We start from the raw sequence: 26148 nt of genomic DNA, 5'->3' as shown, positions 1-26148 counted from the left end.
TGGAGGAGGTGACGCCTTCTTAATGAGATTATTGCAGGGCGAAGACGACAGAGGAGAAAAATGTGTAAAGATAGGTGCTGGCAAGGAATAAGCTGCTTTTGCTGCAGCTAAAAACAGCAATGCGCCCAACGCACGTCATGTAAATGTGTTGTATTTATCCGTATCACAGTTATGCACATACCTAATTCCCTCTCTTTTCCTTTCCACCCATTGGTCGTCGGCTCTGACTGAGACACTTGTTCGCCGGGCTTCCAGGAAATGAACAAACCGCTTTGTTTCTGGGTTCCGCTGCCAATCCCCGAGTCCCAGAGGCTGATAGCACAAATAGGGCCTCTTTGAGGAGCTACAAGTCCCAAAACAGCCCCCTCACTCACACACACACACACACACACACTCACAAGTATGTCCTCACCCACCCACCCACACACACTCATGCACACAAACACACCCTTCTGTCCACTCCTATTCCCAAACCCATCTTGCTGACCAGTTTAAAAAATGTCTGCAGTAACAGCTTTGGCAGTAAAGCCATTTCCTGTGTGTTGCAGCCCCCACATCTCCAGATTCCTTCACTCTGGAACACAGAAGGCTGCCTATGTGCACCAGGCTGCTATTTTTACCCTCACTATGAGGGACAGAGCCGGGGCGAGGGGGGGAACACGGGGAGTGGAGGCTTTTTGGTGGCACGAGTGACTGCAAACATGAACACACACACGTACACACACACACACACACACACACACACACACACACACACACACACACACACACACACACACACACACAGGGTGGCATGTGAACTGTGCTAATGTGAACCCACATCATTGCATATCCTGACACACATTTGCACACACTCACTCTTCACAGTGCTCTCAAAGTTCATGAAATGTTAATGGGATTCTGTCCAAAGTATTTACTGACGACCGAGCTCTTAATGCATCACTGGATCTCTGCCACACGACCATTTTATTAGTGGTCTGAACTGTCCTGGACAGGCTGAGACGCCTATTAGCTTGATACACATCACTATGAATAGCTAAAGAAGGGGAACCACAGTGTGTGCTGCCACTCTGGAGTAAACAAAACATAACGATATGTTCTGTAGAGGAGAGGAAACACGTAAAAACATGTGTGAAATTATCTCAGAGTCAGTTTTCCTCGGCTGAATCCTGTGGAATTAATTTGCAATGTATTTTTATTTCGCATTCTATCTATGGACCAAAATATTATGTCATTCAGTGGAGCACATTCCTCCAGCAAGGCCCAACAGTCCATGTAAATTCAATCAAATTGCACCAAATTTCACAAACTCATAGACATCAGTTCATGTGCCTGACTTTTTTCATCAAGATACATGAACTATTCTTATTAGTGAAAATGTTGAAAATCTGACAATATTAGAGAAAAGAAAAAAATCCCATCCCATCCTTCCACCGGGTTTCATGATAATCTGTTATGTAGTTTTTGTGTAATCCTGCTGACAATACAAACAAAGTCCAAACCTGAGGTCGGATATAAACTAGCTCTCATTCTATATTCTTTCCTGTCATTTCAGAGGAATTATAGTTATGTTATCAGACTCCACAGCTACGACCACAACAGTCAACTGGATCTCAATCATCTAATTGAGAAGGGAAATCTTCAGCGCTCCGTTCTGTCACAGATATAAAAGATACGCACGTCTGCAGCAGTCGCTTCACTTGAGAACTCGTTTAGATGATTTTCCAAAATCCAGAGAAGCGTGTGGGACATTTCCAGCTATCAGGCTAAATATACCAGTAGAAATGAGTAATTCATGAAGGATGGGCAGTTGCACTTTTTGTGAACTGCGAACAAGAGGGTGGTGATTCAAGAAGCACAAGTCAATCCTTTGTTCATCTATAAAAATAATATATAGTATTATGCACTCAATAAAAAAAAAAATTCAAAATATGTTCTAAAGTTGATGAGAAAAGCGGACTTGGTTTTACAGGGATGTGTCCGAAAAACTATTCACAACTGGGTCATGACTGTAGTGAGTATTACAGTCAAGATTATTATCCTCATTCCTCTTTAAAGGCCAATTAAAAACTTGTTCCTTACTCTACATTCCTCAAATTATTTCATCTGGCAGAGTTGTTACCCGCAATGAGGAGTGTGACGAAACTGCCCGAGCCAAGATATTCCAAGTATGCGGAGGCACAATGGGGCCTCTCAGACTTAACAGGTATTCAAATGAGCATTGGCCCGAGCCTGTCAATAAGTGACTTTAAAAAGCCACTTGGTCAAACTCTGAGAACGACGTTCGGAGAAGCAGCGCGGGGAGAACAAATCCTTTCATTTCAGGCCAAGAGGGGCGAGCGGTGTGCCAGCGGAGCAGCATGGGAACGTGCCAGCGACTGACGGCCGCTCTGACAGGTGTGAGAACATGGTCCGGGGCCGGCTCACACTAGAGGATGCCCACTGGTAGAGTAAATGCCGGGAGGTGGAGATGCCAACGTGGGCCAGGAGAAAAAATGAGTGGAATGTATGATTGAGGGTTTAGCAGCCAAAATATTCCTTTTTATTCAGGTCCCACACATAAACACACTGTTTTCTCCCTCACTTCAAAAACTCATATACCAGAGAATTCAAGCGGTAGTAAGAAATACCTTTATGACCTAGATTAGCTGCAGAGTATGTAGAACAGGAAACAAGATCAAAACTGTTTTTAGATTATAACCTCCACCAAGCAGATTATGTTTCCACCTATGTTTGTTTGTTTATGTGTTTGCAGGATTAAACAAAATCTTCTAAACTGTATTCCATCAAACAAGCTGGAGGGATGGGATCTAGGGCGCAACCGTAATATTGTGGTGCGGATACAGATTGAGGGGCGGCTGCTTATAGAAACACTTCTTTTTTCTTTTAATCTGCTACTATAAGAAATAGACAATGATGTGTAGGATTGTCCAGCCCTAGAATAGTTATCCGCTTTACTGTATCATTAGTTTCACCTTTATTGATCAGCAAAAGCACAGAAATACAGGAAACATGGGGACAAAGTAGGAAGTGGATAATAGTGAAAAAGTGATGCTAAGGCCGAATCGGGGACATTACGACCACATGTTTCTGAATCTTTGCATCTTTGACCGAACCTCGAAAAAGAAACAATATCCTGTTAGTGTGTGTCTCTGCAATCCTGCACGAGGTAAATACAGGACTGAGTCAGAACACATGCTATGGCATCATATATAAAACAGTACATATAACATGATGTAATAAATGTTCCTAGTTGTAATGAAGAACGTATACATTCATTTAAATCATTGGAAGAATCACTGGACCCTCAGTTAAAAAAAATACTCATGCTGAAGTACCTGCAACAATTAGACATTGCTGCCCTCTAGTGGTGTAAGTAGGCTTCACAAAATTGGCTTTTTTTTAGTTGAGAAATCTTTGGTATGTGGCAGCAGTAAAAACACAAATAATAAAAAGTAATGAGGGTTCAGTGTCACACAGTCACGGCTCATTGAGAGAAACTTGAGCTGTTATTAGTTAAAGCTGCGTTTGCTGCTTTAACGAGACAAATGTATGAAGGCCTGTCTGTCGTGTGACAACATGAAGCTGCTGCATTTCTTTCTTTCTAGAATAAGACATCTCTGATCTTGTTTTCACACTATTCCTGTCTTTTATTCATTTATCCTTTACTTAACCAGGGATGTCCCACAAAAATAAAAATAAAATACAAGCAGGGACAGAACACTAAAAAACCAACATGCAAAAATACAAAAAAAAACAGCCAACAGACTGGAAATCAATGACAAAAATGATTTATGGGAAATAAAAAAGCTAAATGGTCAAATCTGTGACATTTTTGTGTGAAAAGCGATGTTAAAACATTCCTCAACCTGCCAAGAGTCTTGTATTTCTCACCTGTTTCCCATTGTTCTCCTCTTCCTCTCCGCCACCTGTGGACTTGGCACTGTCCTGGCTGGCTGGCTTCGGCCGGCCAGATGCGGAGCCGTTAGGCTGGGCATCCTCTCTCTTCCTCAAGCACTTCCTGTTCCTGCTCAAGTTTCTACGGCGACGACTGGCCAGGAATTCCTTATATTGTAACGTCTCAGAGAAGTCGTCATCCTCGTCATTGTCACCCTCTCCCTCCTCGGTGCTGGGCGAGGAGGACTCGCCGCCGTCAGAGCTCCCGTTGGACAAAGTCCCCCCGTGGTCACAATCATAGTCGCAGAACACGATGACGCTCGGCTGGTGCTTCACTATTCGGAGCCCGTCTGATGAACAGTCTTCTGATGGAGACACACTTCCTTCTTGTTGCTCGGGTGATGTGGCTGCACAATGAGAATTATTATGAGCAGCAGCTCTGTGCTCCAGGTCCGACACCTCCATGTCTTTTCCATTAGCCACTTCTGAGCTGTGTCCGTTCTGCTTTGAGTCAGGATTAGTTGTATCACAAGTGGAGCTGTTATCCATCTTCATCTCCCTCCGTCTTTGGTCCTGACTGGTCACAGGATCTGGAGCAGAGTTTAGCAAAGGGACAGGTTCAGACATGGTTCTCCTGTGGCTGCTGGAGCTCTGAGTCGGGAAGGGAACGTGACCTTGCAGGCCATCCAGAGAGACACCCACAGCCTGGGGGTAAATATCCCTGTTGGGCTGCTGCTGAACAGCTGCTACTGGTCCTTCAAGCATTACCAGTTTACCAGTCCTCATCTGGGAGTTGTTTTCTGGTGAGCACACTGTCGCCTCATGATCCTGATGAATCAGCAGATGTGATGAAGCAGCTGAGATGAAGCTGTGACTGGACGTTTTTTTTACACTTTGGCCCACATTTGAATTCTCCCAGAAAATTCCTGTAATACCTGAGCTGGAGACAGAAGGAGAGAGCGAAAGAGCCTGAATGTAAATCTGGGCAAATTGATTCAAGTTCACACATGCACACTAAAGAATAAATGCACGTAATAATCCAGCGTAAGAGGTTTCTGTGGGTTAAATGTATACTGTGCATATGGATTCAGGTGTGACTCTTAAGGAGAAGGAAAAGTTTGCATTTCATGATTAATTCATAATTTTTGTCCTGGAACATAAAGACCTTGAGGCAGTGAGACGTGGTCCTCTACTCTATTACTGTACCAGAGTTTGAAACTATACTGGAATCACATACTGTTAGGTTTAAAATAAAATAACGCATTATAGTAATCATACCTGGGTTTGGTCAGGTTTTTATTTTGAATATGTTTAAAATATTAAAATATCCGTGTGCTTCAACGACAACTAATCAAAATGAATAAATCCTGTCTGAATACTTATCACCTCATACCACCTTTTTTTCATATTTTATCAAAACATCTTGTGAAATGCTGCAATATTTCAGGGCTTAAGTGTAAATTGTAAAGATAAATGTATTTGCAATGCAAAATAAAACTGTGTAAAATATGGTATCGCCTATTATTTCTATCAAAATTTGATTTGTTATAACTGGATACTGGATATTAAAGAACCACAGATGTGATTGGTCCACGCAGGCCAACGTTTGAGTTCATAACATCCCCACAGCGAGAAGCTGTCAGACCTTTTCTTTTTCCACAAAAAAGAAAAAAAAGAAAAAGCATTTTGCTCAAACCCATTGTTTTTTCCTGGAAGATATTTTTGGCTGTGGACAACACACCCTTCCCTCGCCTGACGTGTTCCCTCACACTCACAGTGGAGGGTCTGAAAATCAGCTTCAAACCCTGGAAATTCCTTCACTTTAAAACTTTCCTTCAAGAGTTTCTTCGTACACACATGCAAACAAAGAGACATTTGTTCCAAAGCCATGTGTCAGCCAGTCTGTGGAAAAAAACATTACTCTGAAGTGACGTAATACGGCCTGATGTGGTAAATACCCAACAATTAAAACAAAGGGGTGTCTGTAACTTTGACGTCTTTCGAGGGTAAAAATATATTACTAACCCTAAAGGTACTATATGAAGCTTTGAAGTATCAGAGAATTCATATTTCAACGTACCAGATGTTCTAGTACAGGAGTTGTGTCATCCACAAACACATCCAAAAGAACCGGGAGGTAACACAGGTATCCAGCCACGGCAGCTCGTCGCTCGTACGCTGCACGACACAGACGATACAGAAAGAGAGTGACTTTACGTCTGAGAATATATGAAACGCTGTGAGGGGGAGGAGAGAGAAAGAAAAGGGCTGAGGAATTCTTCTCCCTCCTACATTACCTCAGCGAGGAGACTGGGGGCTCCACAGGCAGGTGTTTGTGCTGCAAAAGTATGTGTGTGTGTGTGTGTGTGTGTGTGTGTGTGTGTGTGTGTGTGTGTGTGTGTGTGTGTGTGTGTGTGTGTCCGTGTGTGTGTGTGTGTATGAGTGAGGAGTAAAACCTTTGATTCTCATGTGAATGCAAGTAACAGAGGAGTTGTGTAATTGATCAAACTGATTAAATAGCTGCACGTACATTTGTCTGATCTTATCCAATTGACTTTGATTCAAAAGGCTTTGGGTCTGCGCTGCGCCGTTCACCTTCCCCGTTCCCCCCCTCTCACCCGTTGCTGTATAATGTGGCTGCAGGCGAAGGATTTTTCACCTCAGAAGCACATTCCTTGACAACACATGAGGTAATGCCTCAAACATGTCAAACTGGCCCTCGCTCTGAATCTCTTTCCCTTCATACCTTTTTGAAAATGCAGCGTCTGTGAGTCCTATCGCCGAGAAAAAGGACTTATGGTTCTTACAGATCTGTCGACACACTGCGGAATTCCTCAGGTTTGCCTGCAAACGGTGAATTATCATGATTTTAGGGGGGAACGTCCTCAGTCAGGACTAAAGACCTTCTACTTGTACGTTAACACTGAGGATGATTCTGCCTGTTGAGGCTTGTTTGACCCTCAAGGTCACAGGGACAGAAGATCTGGTCCATGTTGAGGAGTTAAGAGGACACTGCTTCTAATCGGAACTGCTCGCTGTCACATCTCTTCACCCACAAACAATTAAACCTTTTTGTCATTGTGATGTCAACCTGTCTGTAAAGTGTCAGAGGTATTTGCTGAGGTATAAAGAAGTGGGATATGATTCATCTAAATACACAGAAGCTCAGCACCAGTACAGTAAATGCGCAGCGGTCTAATAAAATAAAATAAATGAAAATTGGAAAAACTCAACATTATATCTTTTCAAATGAAATCATCTTGTAGTGATATTCTCTCTTAACGATAAAGCATCAGCACAAGTTGAATAGTAATCACTTCATAAGTCATCCTACCTGCAGGAACTTGATACCCCCCCCCCCCCCCCCCCCCCCCGCCGGCCTCCTGGGCTGTTACACTGTCCCGTGTTGCCACGATGATGGATGCATATCAATTTTAACTCAAACATTTCGATACAAGCAGCGCCAGCTTGAAGAGACACGCTCCTCCATATGTCACATTCCTGCGGAGAGGTAGTTACCTGGGTGAAGGAGAGCAGGGTAAAGAAAGGAGAAGAGAAGAGAAGGTAAAGTTTGACAGATTTATGCAGTTTACATAAAGCAAAAACAATTAGAGAAAGGAAAGTGGAAGATAATATCGAAAATGCTTAAAACAAATTAGTTCCTCCGAGAGAAACTATACATACGTGAAACCTAATAATGACCACAAGTAACCAGAAGAGAGATAATGTTACTTTACAACTCCGTCATTGTGATATAACGTTTTTTTTACAGTTTATTTATTCTATCCATTTATTTTATTTTGTTAAATTAGGACCTAATCTACCATTCACAGCTCAAACCTTCTCCCTACACTATGACATGCAGACTGGGCACATTGTGAGCTTTTGTTTCTGTTGTATGGGATTAGCTGTCTCACATTCCTTGGTGCCATCAGACTGTTTGGTTGTAGTCTTCATAAACACATAGAAAATCTGCAGCAGTAAAGAAAAGACGTTATCTCTCCAAAACCATAAAGGATACAGCAACAATAACCGGCTACTGGGCCTCATTTAAACTGTCAACAGACCCTGAGCTTTCTACCACCTACACAGTGTTTGTCTTGGGCTGCACACACATACACGCACGCACACACCCGTGTCTCCATGACTTTAGAGGACATAACCTTTGCCTAACATAACCTTCACCTAGCCTTAACCTAGCCTTAATCTAACCTTGACCTAGCCTTAACCTAACCTTAACCTAGCCTTAACCTAACCTTAACCTAACCTTAACATAACCTTCACCTAGACTTCACCTAGCCTTAACCTAACCTTAACCTAACCTTAACATAACCTTCACCTAGCCTTAACATAACCTTAACATAACCTTCACCTAGCCTTAACCAAAAAAACAAAATTGAAATGTTTGATTTTTTTACCCTAGAATTATCCCTTTATATTTAAATACTAAATATTTAGATCAGTAGCGGGTTCTCTCTACGGAGGCCACCATGTTTTTTACAGTAGCCCAAACTGGACAAACTAAACCTTTTGAGTTTTTATGACAACTGAAGGCTGCCACAGGTTCTCCTTTTGGTTTGGAAGTGGAGGGTGAGGTGAGGGGTGTTCAGCTGCAACGTGCAACGTCACCACTAGATGTCACTAAATCCTACACACTGAACCTTTAAAACATGTCTTCACACATTACGGGGACTTGCTTTCTGTCGCCATAATGTGACTGTGTAAATAGAAAGATTTAGGTCCCCACAACATGTTATGAGTAGAACACACACACACACACACACACACACACACACACACACACACACACACACACACACACACACACACACACACACACACACACACACACACACACACACGATAAGTTGATCCTTGGTATCACCAGTGGTGGAGATGGTATTTAATCATTTTATGTAAGTTTTTACTCAAGTAACTTTTCTACGTAGGTAAAAGTATTGGCTTTTAAATATACTTAAAGTATTAACAGTAAAAGTACTTGCTGAGGGTCCAGGTCCATCTCAGGTGTTTCCTCACCAGCACACCTGCAGAGCTTCTTCTTCTTGGTTTAATGGCGGTTGACAGAGCAGTTTACAGGTGCATTACCGCCACCTACTGGACTGGAGTGCGGGTTAACAGATTTGCAGCCAGGAAAACAACAGACACTTAAATTCTCTCCATTAGGCCTGTTTCATTGCTGTTAGTATGGTGAACTTTACAATAATATAACTCTGCTAGATTAATTTTCAACATCCGTCCATCACCTCCATTGTGATGGTGTTGCTGTGTTGTGTGAGTGATAAAAGTTGGAATGATTTTAAGCAACAATGCTGAACATTATCAGTATTCCAGCGTTTCCATTGTGGGAATTTACTTTTCATTGTTTTATTGTAATTCTAAATTTAATTTATGAGGTTTTAAGTTGTTTATAACTCTCGCCCTCCGCCCTTTTGGTCCACTTCGACTTTCCGTAGCTCGTCCGGAAGTAGTGGCGCGGGTATGTGTGAATATTTCGCGGGAGATCAGCAGCAGCCGCAGTGACTTTTAACTGTCAACACGAACTATAACTATAACAAGTCTCTAAACTCAACACCATGAGTCTGTGGGTGGACAAATACCGACCGACGGCTCTCGGGAAACTGGACTTTCACAAGGAGCAAGCGGCTCAGCTCAGAAACCTGGTGAGAGGAGAAACCACCTTGTTATAGCTTCATGTTCAGCAGATCCACACCAACACGTTCAGGCTGGAAGAGACTAGCTGTGCTCAGGAACTTCGTTATAATCGGTCATTTACGTGTTAATCTGCGTTTTAATTTAAGCTAGCTTGTTTGAGGTAGCAGTGTTTATGTTAGCTTGAGTCACATCATGCTACACGGGTCGTTTCAGCTTTATTGTTATATATAATGTTGTTGCTCGTCAGAATAAAAGCCACTGGCTGTAACTAGGAGGGGATTTTGGTTCATGTGTGAGGAAAATATTAAAGTTTAATGTCACCAAAGCGTCATTTTACTGCATTAAGTGCGTCAATAGCAAGGAAATACATGTCATAACAAACTCATTGTGTTACCTTGGACACATTTAGAGGAGTAGCACGTGTTTTTCTCTCAATCCACTCAGTAAATAATCCTCTTTATAGCATCTCTAGCTCACCTTGGATATACTGTTTACTGCAGGCATAAAATGTTATGATAGATTTAAGTTATGGACAAAAATAACAATGATAGTGTTAATTTCTTACAGTAAATACAGTTTTCTGCAAGTTGCATGATTTCTCAAATTTATTTTAATTGTTTTGTTTTTAGAGATTAAAATGAGGCTTTCTTTTCCGATGTTATTGCACTTACTTTAAATTCTATGAACTTTAGTAAAGTAAATGTTACAAGTGACAAAGTCTCGCTCTCCTACACTCCTACACAGACATAGATCTAAGTTGATCCATGTCTTTGTGAACGTTTGCTTCAGGTTCAATGTGGCGACTTCCCACACTTGTTGGTGTACGGCCCCTCGGGGGCGGGGAAGAAGACCCGCATCATGTGTCTGCTGCGGGAGCTGTACGGAGCCGGTGTGGAGAAGCTTCGCATCGAGCACCAGACCATCGTGGTGAGAGTCTCAACACCCATCCTGACATCAAGTCACATGTAGTGTCTCTACTTCCAGTCACGGTTTAGTCCTCAGATTAACATCAAGCTGATTCACTGTTTGTGGGTTTTTTAATTTTCAGGCTCCTTCAAAGAAGAAAATTGAGATCAACACAATAGCCAGCAACTATCACTTGGAAGTCAACCCCAGGTTCCATTTCCTGCTTATCCCCTTTACTCCTTTACATTATCTTTACTTCACTGCGTCCAACAATAACTGTGTGTCTGTCCTGTGTTGTACAGTGACGCAGGAAACCAGGACCGTGTGGTGATTCAGGAGCTGATTAAAACTGTGGCTCAGTCCCAACAGATCCAGTCGAGCACCCAGAGAGAGTTTAAAGGTAGAAAAGACACAACCCATTGGTGTCAGAGGCTCAGCTTTCCCTGATGCCCCCCCTCTGGTCATTCTTGTAGTAATCATCACACTTTTCCCTTCTCAGTGGTGTTGCTAACGGAAGTGGACAGACTCACGAAGGATGCCCAGCACGCTTTGCGTCGCACTATGGAAAAGTACATGTCCACCTGCCGCCTCATCCTCTGCTCCACCTCCACCTCCAGAGTCATTGGGCCAATTCGGAGCCGTTGTCTGGCAATCAGGGTTCCTCTGCCCAGCGCGGAAGAGGTAACATGGAGATGGAAGTCGCGTATTTAAAAAGCCCAACATTTGTCTCGTCTTCAACTCTTCGTCTTGTTCCCGTTTTTTTTAGGTCTGTGGTGTTTTGACATCGGTCTGTAAAAAGGAGGGTTTGATCCTCCCGCCTGAGCTCGCCAAGCAAATCAGTGAGAAGTCTGGTCGCAACCTCCGCAAAGCTCTCCTGATGTGCGAGGCCTGCAGAGTGCAGCAGTAAGTTGTCTCAAAACTTCTCGTCATTCTTCCGAAGCATTATCCCCGGAGTAGTATAACTTAGAAACAAAAGGTTTGTTCTCATTCAGGCTGTGTTTATCTCCTGCAGGTATCCGTTCTCAGTGGACCAGGATGTCCCAGTGACGGACTGGGAGGTGTACCTCAGAGAAACAGCCAACGCCATAGTCAGCCAGCAGAGCCCTCAGAGGTAAGAGAGGCGAAGTGTAAGAGAGCAGAGGGTTGGTTGGTTCTGTTGGAGAGGAGAGGAACTTAATCAGACCGACTCTGTCTTTGTTCCAGGTTGTTGGAGGTTCGAGCCCGACTGTACGAGCTGCTGACTCACTGCATCCCTCCTGAGATCATCATGAAGGTACCATTTACCATCAAAGTGCTCAGACAGTTCGGAGTAATGTTTAGGATGATAAGTATTCATTTCCCTTGGCCCATCCTGTGACAGGGACTGGTGACGGAGCTGCTGAGTAACTGCGATGGTCAGCTGAAGACAGAGGTCGCCCACATGGCGGCTTTCTACGAACACAGGCTGCAGCTGGGAAACAAAGCCATCTACCACCTCGAGGCCTTCACAGCCAAGTTCATGGCCATCTACAAGAAGTTCATGGAAGACGGTCTGGACGCCATGATGTTCTGACTCTGGACTTTATTACTGTTACTTTTCTTGAAGTTGGAGATCAACAGCACTAACAGTTCCTTTCTTTCCTCTTTGCTTACACAAGACGAATATCAGTGGACAGATTAACATGTTTGTTCTGTTAGGCACTGTGGCGACCAACACCTTGATCGTCTCACAGTTTGTAGCTTTATGCCCAAAAAAGTAGCACTGGACAGTTTGTAATCCTTCACTCTAGTGGTGTGAAAAACGGATCATACGTAACATACATAGACAAAGAGAGAAGCTTTGATAGTGACTGTAAGCAGGAAATAATCTGCATTAAAAACATACTGCAAGGACAAGAAATATCTTCTCAACAGTCGACACTAGAAGATTTACAATGAAATGATTTGTTTCAAACATGTAAAAAGTCTGATGTTGCTCTATGCAGTAAACACGAACCATCAACTGTATTTCTTTACTTCACCCTCATTGACCATCAACTCCTGTTGAGTATTACAGAACATGACACGGCCCCCGATAGGTTTCAGGATGTGAGACAGTCAGGAAACATGGGGGGGAGTGACGGGGATTTGATGAGTTTAACCAGGAGTGTTTTAAGTTCAAACAAGATCTAATTCACCCAAAACTGTCGTCAGTGTTTATTTTCTTTTGGTTCAAGCTTTGTTTATCATCGTCAGTTGAGCAGAAACAACAGATAAACAAATACTTGTCATAGAACTGCACAAACTAGTCTGAATAAAGCAGACAAAAATATTCTATTGAGTTTTTCTGTTAACCCATAACAGCAGGTACACACCTGCCTTCAGCTGTAAAAAGTAATTCATCATCCAATGGTGTCTTCCTCTGGATATCTTCTCCTTAAGAGTCTGTGGCAGCATGATGGAGTGCAGTAATCAACTGATGATTGATTGACAGTTGTCTCCAACCAGCATAAAATCCCCTTTTGAAAAGTACTTCCTGTGATGCACACCATCAACTGGGGTTGATCATTCTTGTGGTAGTTAAACCTGGATAATAAATATATCAAGTTGCTCCTCAATATTAATCATTGCACAATTTTCTAAAAAATAACTGGAGATGTAGCCAAGTCTTTAAAAGATTTTTTAAAAACAGTCTTGATACATTCACAGGTTCATCAGCTGTTAAATGCAGCAGCTACAGGTAACAAATTCACACCATCTTTAAATAACACTTAATAACAGTGGTCACACCCCAGTTATGAGGATTTCACCACCAAGTACTTATTCAAACCTCATTTAGAAGCAAGTCAATAGACAAAGTATAATTTACAAACTGACATGAACTCTACACACGCTGAACAACGAGCTCTATCATTTGTTGAGACTCGTTTATAAAAAGACAAAACAATAACCCGAACAGTCAGGATCCTCAGTAGCACTCTTTGTGTCTCTTGGTTGTGTAGTAAATGATGAGGCACAGGGTGATCAGCACCCCCGAGCCCACCAGAGTCAAGAATCCCAGCACAGGCCTCTTCACCAGCACGTGGCAGCCCAGGCAGGGCTGAGGGGAGCTGGGACACTGCTGCGGGGCGGCCCCCTGGATGGGGAAGCCGTTGTGCTGGATGATGTTGCGGTAGTTGGAGAGCGACGCCTTGACGATGACCTCCTCGTGGACTTGGCCGTACAGACCGAACCCCGGGTCCCTCTGGTCGCTCAGTGCGTACGCAAAGTAACCCTTCAGGTTGACCCCGTCCAGAGTGTACGCTGAGGAGGAACCGCCAAACAGGGGGCGTTATTCATTTGATTTATTTGTGAAGGTGAGGAGGTGGACTGGATGTGACAGGAGAAAAAAGGTAACACTTTACCTTTAACCTGCCATATTTACCAGGTATGAATATAGTATGTATTGGTTTGTAATCACAGAATAAATGATTATAAATGATGGTGAAATTATAAGAGGCTATAGGGACAATTATTAATATACTGTATTTTAACGATTGTAACTTCTACGATGACATTGTAGATACTCTTATGTTAATGTTAGAGGTAGAGTTGTTTATTCATTTCATAAATATTAATGTCTTAAATCTGCTTTATGAGCCGTTTATGAAATATTAATATTCTTATTACAAATATAAGAATGTGAAGAGTTAAAATAAAGTGTTACAGCAAAACCAATCTTAAACACAAAGTAACTGAGCAGCATTTTGAGTTTTTGTTTATTGTAAACTAATTTATGTCACTAATTTAAAAAAAATCTCATAATCGACATAACAACATAACTTCTTAAATATAAATTTAACTTGATTCTCACACATTGCTATTTATAGAAAATAACTAAAATGAAGACAATATGGCCGTAAGTTTGTGTTATTATAACACTATAGATGTTTATTAGAATATATTTACATTTTTTTTCATGTATTTATTTTGGTCTGAGTCAACCTTCATAACAATTCTCCTCAATCTAAATACACAAAACTGTAAACAACTCTTCTGTGTAGTGCTGCCACTCAGTGGTGACAGAGCAAACTACAACACAATAACATGACAGAACAACCTTGTGTGACTTCTTCAGAGTAAAACTAATAAACTCCACAAGGACAGAAAACTAGATAGTGAGTGACCTGACTCAGTTCAGTGCAGAGTGTGTACCTCTGTTGATATTTGCGTGTGTGTGTGTTCTGAGTCAGCTGACTGTTCAGAGGTCAGTGACCTAAATACTCGTGTAATATTTAAGCCCTGCAGAGGCAGTTTAATGAAAGTTAGAGGGAAGATGTCCTGCAGCACTAATCACTAAACACACTAATAATCTGTTAATCACTCACTCACTTAACTGTAATATATGGGAATTTTGTATTATCTCCGCTTCTTTGTCAGCAGGATTATTCAAAAACTACTGAAGCGAAGGAAGTGTTTTTTGAATTTTTCTCTCTTTAACATTATAGGTTTTTTACATTTTCACAGATTTCCCACAGAATTATTATAATTATTATAATTTTATCTCATCATCTCAGCAGTGAAATGTGTGTGTCTCACCTTTCAGAGCCTCGTTGATGTAGTTGTACAGGTAGTAGACTCTCAGGCTGTCTTTGAAGCGGGCCGGGTCTTCCTGGACCCCGTTAGCCATCACGAACACGGGCACGTCACAGTAGTGCTCCTTCACCTGGCACAGCAGAGGAGCAGTGGCACTTTCTAAACACAGGTTTTTTTATATCTTCTTCTCCAGGATCCAGAATCACTGGAAATAGTATTATTGTACTGTGCACATTTTTCCACCTTCTTAGTTTGTGCACTGAGAATTTACATTTTTCCGCACAGTGATTATTAAACATGAAGAATCAACAAGCAAAACACATTTTCGAGTGAGGGGGGGATTTGAGGTTGTAGTTCTCCCTGTTTTCCTCAAATCAAATCCTGCAGTGTCGTCTGTCCTGTGTCTCACCTTCACTGAGTCACTGTCAGCTTTCCTACGACTGCTTTTATTCTAAATTTTACTTAAACTTAAACTTTACACACGACTGTAAATTAAGAACAGAAAAGATGTGAATGAACCAGCCACCAAACACACAGTGACTCCTCCGTCCTCTCTCACCCAGTTGAGGGCTTTCCTCAGGCCCCAGGGCACCACAGGCCTCGGGGACATGATCCACGTGGTGTCGATCATGTGTTGGACCTCCAGCATGGCCATGTAGGTGTACCTGCAGACATGGTGATGATACAGACGCTCATTATGGGCTGTAATCTCGACATGTCACTGCATTAGAGCAATATGATTGTCTTCAATTAGTGGTTAAGATGCAAACACAACATCTTTTGTTGCATCTCATACCTTCAACCTCTCTCCCCCTTTGTTTCCTGTCTGTCACTATCAAAATAAAGGCAAAAAACGGATTTAAACTCACGAGTCTTCCTTCGCATGTGTCACCAGCTTGGTGCTGAAGTGACTGATGGCGAAGAAGTCGTACGTTCCTTTCACCAGCTGCTTGTCCTCTTCATTGAAGACCGGCAGCCTGTGGGAACACACGGAACAGATGGGCCTTTACACAGGAGACGATATAACAGCAGAATTTACTTTATTGTGTACAGTTCTTTCAAAATGACTTAAACAACCCAAGAAACCATTGATCCCCTTTTATTGCAGCGCTGGGATGAAACTCAAGACTCAATATATCATCAATAATCTGCTACAGTGAAGATGTGGTGGCTTTTTGTTTAAGTTTTCAGAGGATCATCCAAGTCCTCAGGAGACCATGAGTGTCAGAATGAAGCTACTCGTACTCCAGTGAGTTGAGCTGACGCAGCCAGCTCCTCATCCCCAGAGGATAGTCCCCGCTGCCAAAGATCGGCTCCGCGAACCAGCCGACGCGGAAGTCCAGGACCCGTTTAGCTGGTTCCACGTCCTCACGGCTGAAGGAAAAGGCCGGTTCCACCCAGTCCATGTGCAGAGCCAGAGACACCTAAGACACAGCAGTAAACATGGCGGCACAGGTCTGAGACACTTCTCTTGTCAACTAAGGGGATTCCAGCTGTGACTCATTCATGCACACGTGCTACATGTACTATAATTGCTGTTAAAAAAAAAATTGGCAAGTTCTTTAGTGTACAATTGTTGTTTTATTTGTATTTTAAAAGAAAATCCCACATAGAAATCCGAGAAAAAACACATGATGCTGTTGAACTTAACAGAATCTATGAAGCAGCTGCTGAAAAAGTTATCTCTATATCTCTACTGACCTGTCCTCCCTGCGTGTGCCTAAACTCGCGGTCGTAGGCGCGCCAGGCCAGAGCGTGCGCCCGCAGCATCTGATGCCCCTCCTGGTAGCTCACCATCTCGTCGTTGGGCTCGTTCAGGGTGATCCACATCTTCACGTGGGCTCCGAGTTCTCTGTAGCAGAGTCTGGCGTAATCTGCGAACGCCTCCGGAATCTCCCTGAGAGAAAAGTCAAATGAGGACATCTTTATTTTACGCACTGAGATGTATGTAATTTCTCTAAAAGTGTTATTATAAGACATGAAACATGTTTACTAACAGTTAAACTATTTTATCAAAGATATGTTAAATATGAGGATGACTGTGTACAGTGATATATCTTTATGACAGGAAAAGGAAAGATGATACCATGGCAGCAAGAGATAAAAGTTGGTTCAGAAGACAGAATGTTCCTGGAACAGTGTTGGATGTTTACTTTTACATCCGACCAGTAAAGTCTAATAAACTACAATCAGACAGGTGAAGGAGGTGGGTGTGGATTATTGGTCTGTATTTGAGGACAGATTTACAAGTTCTACTGGTCATGACACTTGTTCAGCCCTCGAGTAAATAATGTAACGTTTGAATCCAAATAAGAAACTGAAGGAAGAGTCGTGAGATGGAAGAGTGTAGTTATAGTAGTTTAAAGAATTTCCCCGATGTGTGGATAAATAAAGTTCTATCTATCTATCTATCTATCTATCTATCTATCTATCTATCTATCTATCTATCCATCTATCTAACTCTCAGGCCTCTGACATCCAACCGACAAAAACAGCTTCAACCTCCATATCCAGCCTCAGCGTCTGTGTCTCCACCTGTTCAGCCACTTGTTGATGGTGTCCAGCGGCGCCGGCAGGCTGCTGCGCTGGCGTGTGTGGTGCCACAGCGTGACCACGGGCGTGACGTTGGCCCGCAGCAGCTGATGGGTGAAGCAGCGGTAGTAGCCCAGCAGGGTGGTGTTGGGGTGAGCCACATCGCCCGTGGGCACCAGGGCTGACCAGTTCAGAGAGAAATGGAAGTGGTTTACTCCGACCTGCTGGATTTCATCCACCTGCAGAGAGGGAGGAGGTAAAAATCTATACGCAGCACTTAACTGATCATTTTTCTGCAATTCCTACAGTTTGTATCTCGGTACATGAACTACTCCCTGATGTTTTCACTTTCTTACAAATATGTATCATAAGTAACAAAATGTTCAAGTAATAAAGCTAAAATCTATGGAGAATACTTAGAAAATCAACGTTTCTTCATTTCAGTTTTGTTTATGAATAAAAAGGAAATGATTTCCCACACATGAACACTGTTAAGTCCATTTGATAGATACGATCTTTTACCGTCCAGGAAATCTGAGTCAATACAGAACATTAACTGACTTCAGTCACTTAAAGGTCCAGTGTGTAAGATTTAGGTGAAAGGGATCTATCTAATATATAAATAAATTGAATATTAAAATACTAGTCATGTTTTCACTAGTGTGTTTCACAAAATTGTTGTTTTCTTTACCCTAGAATAGACCCTTTATATTTAAATACTTTATATTTACATCGGTAGTGGGTTCTCTCTACGGAGGCCGCCATGTTTTTTACAGAAGCCCAAACTGGACAAACTAAACAACTTTTGAGTTTTTAGGACAACTGAATGTGTCCACAGGTTCTCTTTCATGTTTGGAAGGGGAGGGTGAGGGGGTATTCAGCTGCAACATGCAACTTCACCACTAGATGTCACTAAATTCTACACCCTGAACCTTTTATCTTTAGTGCAGTAAGAGTTGTTTAAATGATCAGTGTTTGAGCGGGAGAGAGACACACTTGTTGTCGGACGGTGACGTAATCAGCACAGTGTGCCGTTCTCCGTAAAGGCGGCGCGCTGAAGCCCTCCAGCTTCATCAGGGCGCCGTTGTTGGAGATGTTCCAAAGGTAAACACTGGGGTCAGCAAGCTGGCTGGGCATCGTCTCCACCTGCGACATGAGGGCAGACCGCACAAAAACACACAAACACACACAAACACACACACACACACACACACACACACACACACACACACACACACACACAAACCAATGTAAACATGCACCTGCTCACCGCCTAACGCTGCGTGTACCTCATACACACCCATGCAAATAAAGGCCTAATAGGGCGAATGGACAGGAGGAGTGGGTCCTGTGAGGTGCGGGCGCTGTGAGGTTATCTGGTTTATGATTAAGAGAGGATTCATCGTCATGGCCGAGTCTGAACTGGACTTTCACCATGAAAACTGCAAGTTCAAAATAATGGAGTGAAGGTAATGTGAGTGAGTCAGAGAGCAGAGGAGTGACTCTGTGTTGTTAAAATTCACTCTGGGAATTAAGAACTTATAACAGAGCTGTGAATTTAACGGATATTCCGGACCTTCCTCATTCAGCTGAAGATAATTAATAGTAGGAGTTAATTCAAAATGTTGTGTTAACTAATTAAAACTCCTCACTAAATATAACGCTGAGTCAGGTAAGGTAATAAGTAGTTAATGTTTTTCTCTTTGTTTCCTGTTTCTGAGGAACTCTTGTTGTTGTGTTGTTCATTGACAGTGTTCTGTCCTTTACCGTCCGTCACACCCGAGCCTCCGTGACTCTTCATCCTTCCACAAACACAAAACTCTCTCTTCCCGTCCTCGACACAAACACACACTCGTACCTGGATGGAGTTGGCAGATACGCCCCAGGCAAAATCACACGGGAAGACTCCCTGCGCTGGTCTGTTCTCTGGAAGTTCCGGGAAACCGTTTCTTTGGATGACGTTTCTGAGGGAATAAAAAATGATGATCACATTAGGGGGAGCTGAGAGGGGAAAAACTACATCTGTAGATTATATCACATTGTGCAGTTTTAAAAAGGCCTTTAAACAGATCAAAAATAAATAAAGTGTAGTTCTTTCTTGCCAGAAAACTGAAGAACTAATACTTTTACTTTGAAATAACTTTGTTTTATAACTTCTTTTGCTTAGATTTCTGTTATTAGAAAGCTGCTTATTATATATTTGTGTATTTTCCTTTGTAATTTATTTGTGTTTGCACAATGACAATAACGTTCTTGAACCTAATGTGTATATGTGTAGTGAGCACTAACAGATGTTTCATGATATTCAAAAGGTAAACAATTAAATTCATTAGCGTAATTTGGTCATTGTCATTAAGATAATTTACACCAGACTTTTGTTTGTTGTATAAACTAATAAGATTAGTTCACATTTTGTTTAAATCTCACATTTGGTGTGAATATTTAAAAACACTTCAGTTTAATATCGGCAATAGTTGTTTTCCACTGAAGCAACTATTGCAGATATTAAACTGAAATCGGTCAATTATTTACCTGCAGTAGAAAAATGGAACGACTCAGCAAAGTGACAAAATTAAACTTGAAAACACAGCGACAGGTTTTTAATCATCTGTGCCACAGTGTTTTAAATTTACAGTGTTGTTCGTCCCATGTTAAAATCCCCACTCAGCAGGTTTCACCTGTAGAAGGTGGCAGACGTCTTGGGCTCCCTCTTCATGTCCAGAGTGTTGAAGTCCACGTAGTAGAGTCCTCGTCGTATCCCGTATTCTCTGTGCCACTCGAAACCATCGATCAGGGACCAGGCTGTGTATCCAATCACATTCACTCTGTCTATGACGATCGCTGCATGGGACACACAGACACACACAGACCGACAGACACAGACAAACACAGAGAGACACAGAGAGACACAGACAAACACAGAGAGACACAGACAGACACAGACAGACAGACAGAGAAACAGACAGACACAGAGAGACACAGACAGACACAGACAGACAGACAGACAGACAGAGAAACAGACAGACACAGACAGACAGACAGAGAAACAGACAGACACAGAGAGAAACAGACAAACACAGACAAACACAAACAGACACAGATAGACACAGATAGACACAGATAAACACAGACAAACACAGACACAGACAGACACACAGAAACACAGACAGTCACAGACAGACAGACAGACAGACAGAGAAACAGACAAACACAGACAAACAGACAAACAGATAAACACAGACAGACACAGACACAGACACAGACAGACACACAGAAACACAGACAGTCACAGACAGGCAGATTTAAGTGGTTACTTCTCTTAACGTCTCAGTTGCAAATGGATCCATGTCCATATTAGCGATTTGCTCTCCGTGCTGCTGTGATGGGTCAGAACTCACATTTCAGGGCCTCAGCGATGAACCTCTTCAGGTAGTACATGTGTTTGGGGTCTTCAGTCTTGGTGCTGCCGAGGACATACCTGCATGGAGCAGCAGTGAAAACAACATGTTCAGCAAACACCGGAGCAGCACACAGGAAACACCACGACACCAGACACCTACCAACCACTCTGCACCACGAAGATGGGCGGCCTGTCGTATTCGGCGTTGACCCAGTAGAGCAGCATCCTCAGGTCCAGATCCTCCTGCTGCCCAAACTTCAGGCTGTCGTTGATGAGCTGGAAGCTGAGAGCCGCTCCGTGGGAGAGGGCGAAGAAGTCCGCCGTTCCCCTCACCTGCTCCCTCTCCTCCCGCGTGAAGGTGGGCAGCCGTGATCCCAGCCTGGCCCTCATGCAGGGGGGGTAGTCCCCGTCTGTGAACAGCGGCCGTGCGAACCAGCCCAGGACGTGGTCCAGGGAGCACTGGCACTCCCGCAGGCTCTCCAGGCGGGTGCGGCTGGGCTTGATCCAGTGAGAGGCCAGAGCCATGGACAGCTTGCCCTGCTGACGGGGGCGGTAGTGTCGGTCGTAGAGGTGCCACACAGCCGCGTGGGCCTGGAGGACAAACAGACACAGAGAGAGAGAAGTGATGGAGAAGGAGGAGGAGAAGGAGGAGGAGGAGGAGGAGAAGGAGGAGGAGGAGAAGGAGAACATGGTTATGAAATGATGAGGGAAGGAGAAGGCAAAGTTTGAGAAGGATGGAATGAAGAAAAATCCATCAGTTAAACTTAATTTCATGTCTCAAAAAGTTTCATAAAGGTTAAAAAAGTTAAATAAATAATATATCTTTTTAGATTATTTTACTTTACTTTGATATCTCTTCTATATACTTTTTAATTTAAATACAGAGAGAAATATTGTTTATCCACCTGCTCATCAGCTACTGTACATTAGAGAACAGGAAAATACTTTAAGATTAAACAAGTCCACAGTTTATAAACTAGTTTGTTATAACTGCAATTTCTATAATAATAACAGGTCAGTCAAAATATTACTAATAATAGCAATACAAGTGAAGTACTTTACTTTTGATAAGATAAGATAAGATAGACTTTTAAATACAGAATGTAATTCTTGTGCCAGGTTGCTCCACAATAACAGTGACAGTACAAAATACTAACTAAAATAGAATAAAAAAAGTATTAAGTATAAAATATATAAGTGAAAATAAAAATATAAGTGTATACAGAGTTAATAATGAACCAGTGCCTAATAGAAATAAAATAAGTTACTATCAAAGTATAGGGCAATAGAAAGTATATAGTACAATGATAGTGAGTAATATGTAATAAGTAATATGAAGTTATATTGTATATGATATGATGTTATGAGTATTTGACAGGTTCAGTTAAAACAATTCTTGGAGATAAACATTTAAACTGTACAGATATATAATAATGTATTTAATGTGAACCCACACGTCCCCTGATCGGTACCTTCAGCAGGTTGTGTCCCACCCTGAACGGCAGGTCGGGGTCGCTCTTGATCCCGGGGGCGACCACTCCGGTGCCGTACCCGTGACGCGCCACCACGAACGGGTTATCGATGGTGATCCAGAGCTTCACGTCGTCCCCGAAGGTCTGGAAGCAGAAGTCCGCGTACTCCTTGAAGATGCCCACCATCTCCGGGTTGCTCCAGCCGCCGAGGGTCTGCTGCAGGTGGTCGGGCAGGTCCCAGTGGTACAGCGTGACCACCGGCTGCACGCGGATCTCCTTCAGCCTCCGGATGAGCGTCCGGTAGTAGTTGGTGCCGATCTCGTTGTGGCTCCCGCGAGTCCCGTTGGGGAACATCCGGGCCCAGGACAGGGAGAAGCGGTAGTGGCTGACCCCGAGCTGCCGGATGGCTCGGATGTCGGCGTGGATGTTGTGGTAGCTGTCGCTGCCCACGTCCCCCGTGGCCATCCGGTTCCCTCCGCGCGTAAAAGTGTCCCAAATGGAGAGGCCCTTGCCGTCCTTCTCGAACGCGCCCTCCACCTGGTACGCGGCCGTGCCCACCGCCCATACGAAGTCCCTGGGGAAGGTGTCGTAGAGGAAAGCCTTGTCTCCGGGATAAGGCATTTTGCTGAAGCGACTCCACGTTTTCAGGCCAGCGTTGGGTTTGGCGGAGCTGAGGGGGGCGAGGAGCGCGAGGAGGGCGAGCAGGGCGCGCATGGCTCCGGGCTGTTCTGGCCTCGGACGTCCAGTGCTCCACTCCGCTCTTCACCTGACCATGCTTGGAGGGGTTTCGGTGATTAAACAGGGGACAGTGGAGTGAAGCCAGCCAGCTGTGAACCCACCGCACGCACCACCTCTCCAAACCTGTCAATTATTACCCAGAGCGCCTGACGCACGAAGGTCTCCAGGCACAACTTGATGGTGCGAGATCCCAAATGATCAATCTCCTGTGGAGCGAGGGCGCAGTTTGATCCATGATGTCTCATTGAGAGGGACCGAGGCCGGGGGGTGACCCAGGTGCCAGAGCCTCCACGTGACCTCCACAGCACCATTATCATACATCCTCAGCTCCTAATCTCATAGGAGGCCATTCAAGTGTCACATGTCACAGCCTCATCTGCATCTCTCACTGGATCAAGTTCAGCAGGCAGATGATGGGGTGAGGAGGAGATATGCAAACACAGAACCAGTTACCCATACTGCACCACGGTCACCCTGCTTCCTTATCTTCCTGCTCTCAGCTCCTGTTGCTCGGAAACTCAGGCCTCTTAGTGCATCTGGACATTTTGGTCCATGATATCACACCTGCATTAGTGTGTGTGTGTGAACTTGGAGTTACTGATCCTAAAATATTTTAGAAGAAGATATATAAATAATCTTTAATAGCAACAAATCCTAAATTGTGTTGAGCCGAAACAATTATTTGCTTGACAGAAACCAATTAATTTACCTTTTGCGATAATATTTCAATCCCAATTTATTCTAATTACTTAGTTATTCAAACTATTCAAAGTTTTGTTGTAAAAAATGTCAGTTTTATGATATTTTACAGAGAAAATGATCAAGTAATGAGAAGTTTGAGGAGCTGAAGATCAAAAACAATCAAAACAGATTGGGAAAACTCTTTTTTGTTATTTACACAGATAATAAAAGTTAAACAATATTAAAATGTGATCAACTGTCAACACAACTTCAGTCAGAGGACAAAACACTGGTGACGTGAGCAAACTGGTACTTTTATGTTTCTGTCATCGAAGTGAACCAACAATATGTGATGATGTAATCTCAACGAATAAGAAAATACCAGTGATTTGGTTGATTGTTATTTAAACCGTCCTACAGACGTATATATTTTGCTGTTGATCCCTATTTAACTGCACAAATCAAAAAGATAAGGATAATTAATTGGACAATCAGATGTCTAATTAAACTTTCTTTACAGTCCATGTTCTCTTCATTGAGTGAATCTGAACAGGAACTCAGATGTTCAGCTCAGTGAGCGACGGAGCTGAGGACGGTCGTCGTTCATTAGATTTGCCTCCGAGAGCAGGTGTGTGTTTTATCTGATGTAGGAAACCAGCGTCAGTGATCATAGTCAGTCATGGATCATAACCACAGTGTGAACGTGGTGTGTGTGTGTGTGTGTGTGTGTGTGTGTGGGGGGGGGTGTTTCCACTGAGTTGTGCAGCGCTGGAAAGTTCAGAACCTTAAACGTACGTATACATACATTAACGTACAGCACAGTGAGTCTATGTATAAACACAGGAAGAACAAATAAAATGGTGCCAGGTGGTGAAACACTGAAATGAAAAAAGATCATACGACTGCTGAGAGGTTTTCTTAATCTGTGGGTTTTCTGTTTTCATCCACATCAAACGTGGTTGATCCCGTGTTGTCTACGTCGATACCTCAACTGCATGAATGAATCTCCTCTGGTTGTTTGCGAGGCTCCAAAACCTTCAGAAGTCATAATGATGTCACTTTGCTTTGTAACAGATAAAAAGATGCAGCAGATTCATTTGCTCAGTTTTTGGACAAACAGATGATTCAGAACCAACAGGTTGTTCAGCCTCAACATCTCAAACTCTTCCCTGTGATTTCAAACCGTCTTTTCTAACAGGTGAGATTTAGTAAGAACCAAACCAAAGAGCCCGATTGGTTACCTAACCCTAACCCCATGGGTAAGCCGATATCATCCGTCACAGAGAAATCAGTATCTGCGTTTTTGTTTGCTGATATGAAAACGTTTAATTTATAGAATAATCACTGCAGAAAATCATGTTGATTTCTTATTTAATATTCAATAACTTCGATGGTGTTTGTGGTGTCTTTTAATTTGTAGATATTTATAATAAAGTTTATGGTTTATGTGCTAAATATTAAGAGTCAATGACATTTCTTTGTCATAAGGTTTTTGATAACATCTTCGGAATCATTGCCAAATATCACCTTTGCCAAGGAGTTTATGTTTTCATCCCTGTCGGCAAGATAATGCAAAAACTACTTGCCAAATTACTGTGAGACAGCGGAAGGATGCGGTTTGGGTCAGAGAAGAACCCTTTCAACTTTGGTGCAGATCCAGGTTTTTTTTTTTTTTCTCCAACATTGTGTGAGATGCAGCATTTTTAACATTTAGATACATTTCTCAAAATGATGGGTCATGGATCTTGTTGAATAAAATCAGGCAGGTTTAAAGGATTGTTTATTCTAATCAATGCTGCAAATACCCTTATCTTGCTGATGTTCTCCTTTACACGGGACATCTATTGCACTTCTGTCCGTTCTGGGAGAGGGATCCTCACATGTGGCTCTCTGAGGTTTCTACGTTCTTCTTACCCCTGTTAAAAGTTACTCTTGTTGTGGGTTAAGTGCAGAGGATGTCACACCTTGTTAAAGCCCTATGAGACAAATTGTGATTTGTGAATATGGGCTATACAAATAAAATTTGATTGATTGATATTAATGCACTTGTGCAATTTGGGATTTTGGAGCACCCCCAAATAAAAATCAAAGTCTAGTGGATTTAAATGTGGTTCTGTTGGGACTTGGCGGAGGGATGCCGGCTACTGAGTGACACACAAGTTTTTAAAATCGGTACCAATACATTTTTATCCCCTAATATCGGTTTCGGTATCAGCCCCCAAAAAATCATTATCAGCTTCTCAAACAACATATTTTTTAACAATTCTAGGCAGGTTTTGATTGCACAGTGTGTTTAAAAAGTAAAAAACAATTATA

At 42.7% G+C, this 26148-nt stretch overlaps 3 protein-coding genes across 8 annotated transcripts in view; 1 reads left to right on the top strand and 2 right to left on the bottom strand.

Moving 5' to 3' along the window:
* LOC117774006 (stAR-related lipid transfer protein 13-like) overlaps positions 1 to 6951 on the bottom strand; it is a 49390-nt gene extending 42439 nt beyond the window's left edge. Inside the window, exons 1-4 of one of the 4 annotated variants that reach the window (XM_034605994.1) lie at positions 5978 to 6282; positions 4833 to 4837; positions 4572 to 4725; positions 3895 to 4487 (exon numbers count right to left, since the gene is read on the bottom strand). In XM_034605994.1, the coding sequence (XP_034461885.1) occupies positions 3895 to 4487; positions 4572 to 4683 (705 nt within the window). In that variant the 5' untranslated portion in view covers positions 4684 to 4725; positions 4833 to 4837; positions 5978 to 6282. Of the gene's footprint in view, positions 1 to 3894; positions 4838 to 5977 lie in introns of all 4 variants that reach the window. The other 3 variants (XM_034605993.1, XM_034605996.1, XM_034605992.1) reach the window with 3 other exon arrangements.
* Positions 6952 to 9371: 2420 nt separating this feature from the next.
* rfc3 (replication factor C (activator 1) 3) lies at positions 9372 to 12450 on the top strand. Of its 2 annotated transcripts, XM_034606001.1 has the most exons (10): positions 9372 to 9578; positions 10360 to 10497; positions 10619 to 10686; positions 10779 to 10876; positions 10976 to 11157; positions 11243 to 11379; positions 11489 to 11587; positions 11680 to 11749; positions 11837 to 12039; positions 12131 to 12450. In XM_034606001.1, the coding sequence occupies exons 1-9, from the start codon at positions 9492 to 9494 to the stop codon at positions 12026 to 12028; spliced, it is 1071 nt and encodes a 356-aa protein (XP_034461892.1). In that variant the 5' UTR covers positions 9372 to 9491; the 3' UTR covers positions 12029 to 12039; positions 12131 to 12450. The 2 variants fall into 2 exon arrangements, with proteins under 2 accessions (XP_034461892.1, XP_034461891.1); XM_034606000.1 differs by having other exon boundaries at positions 11837 to 12450.
* A 649-nt stretch (positions 12451 to 13099) lies between these two features.
* On the bottom strand, positions 13100 to 23630 carry kl (klotho). 2 transcript variants are annotated; one of them, XM_034605999.1, is made up of 13 exons: positions 22414 to 23630; positions 21102 to 21532; positions 20940 to 21019; positions 20220 to 20382; positions 19400 to 19505; positions 18538 to 18687; positions 17545 to 17780; positions 16711 to 16906; positions 16255 to 16433; positions 15879 to 15986; positions 15569 to 15674; positions 15013 to 15139; positions 13100 to 13737 (listed from the first exon to the last, which is right to left on the bottom strand). In XM_034605999.1, the coding sequence occupies exons 1-13, from the start codon at positions 23125 to 23127 to the stop codon at positions 13403 to 13405; spliced, it is 2931 nt and encodes a 976-aa protein (XP_034461890.1). In that variant the 5' UTR covers positions 23128 to 23630; the 3' UTR covers positions 13100 to 13402. The 2 variants fall into 2 exon arrangements, with proteins under 2 accessions (XP_034461890.1, XP_034461889.1); XM_034605998.1 differs by having other exon boundaries at positions 16249 to 16433; positions 22414 to 23629.
* Positions 23631 to 26148: the final 2518 nt, after the last annotated feature.

The sequence above is a fragment of the Hippoglossus hippoglossus genome, chromosome 14 (assembly GCF_009819705.1).
Source record: "Hippoglossus hippoglossus isolate fHipHip1 chromosome 14, fHipHip1.pri, whole genome shotgun sequence".
In the NCBI taxonomy this organism is placed as follows: domain Eukaryota; kingdom Metazoa; phylum Chordata; class Actinopteri; order Pleuronectiformes; family Pleuronectidae; genus Hippoglossus; species Hippoglossus hippoglossus.
Note: the sequence above shows the minus strand (reverse complement) of the source record. Positions and strands in the feature narration are given on the sequence as shown.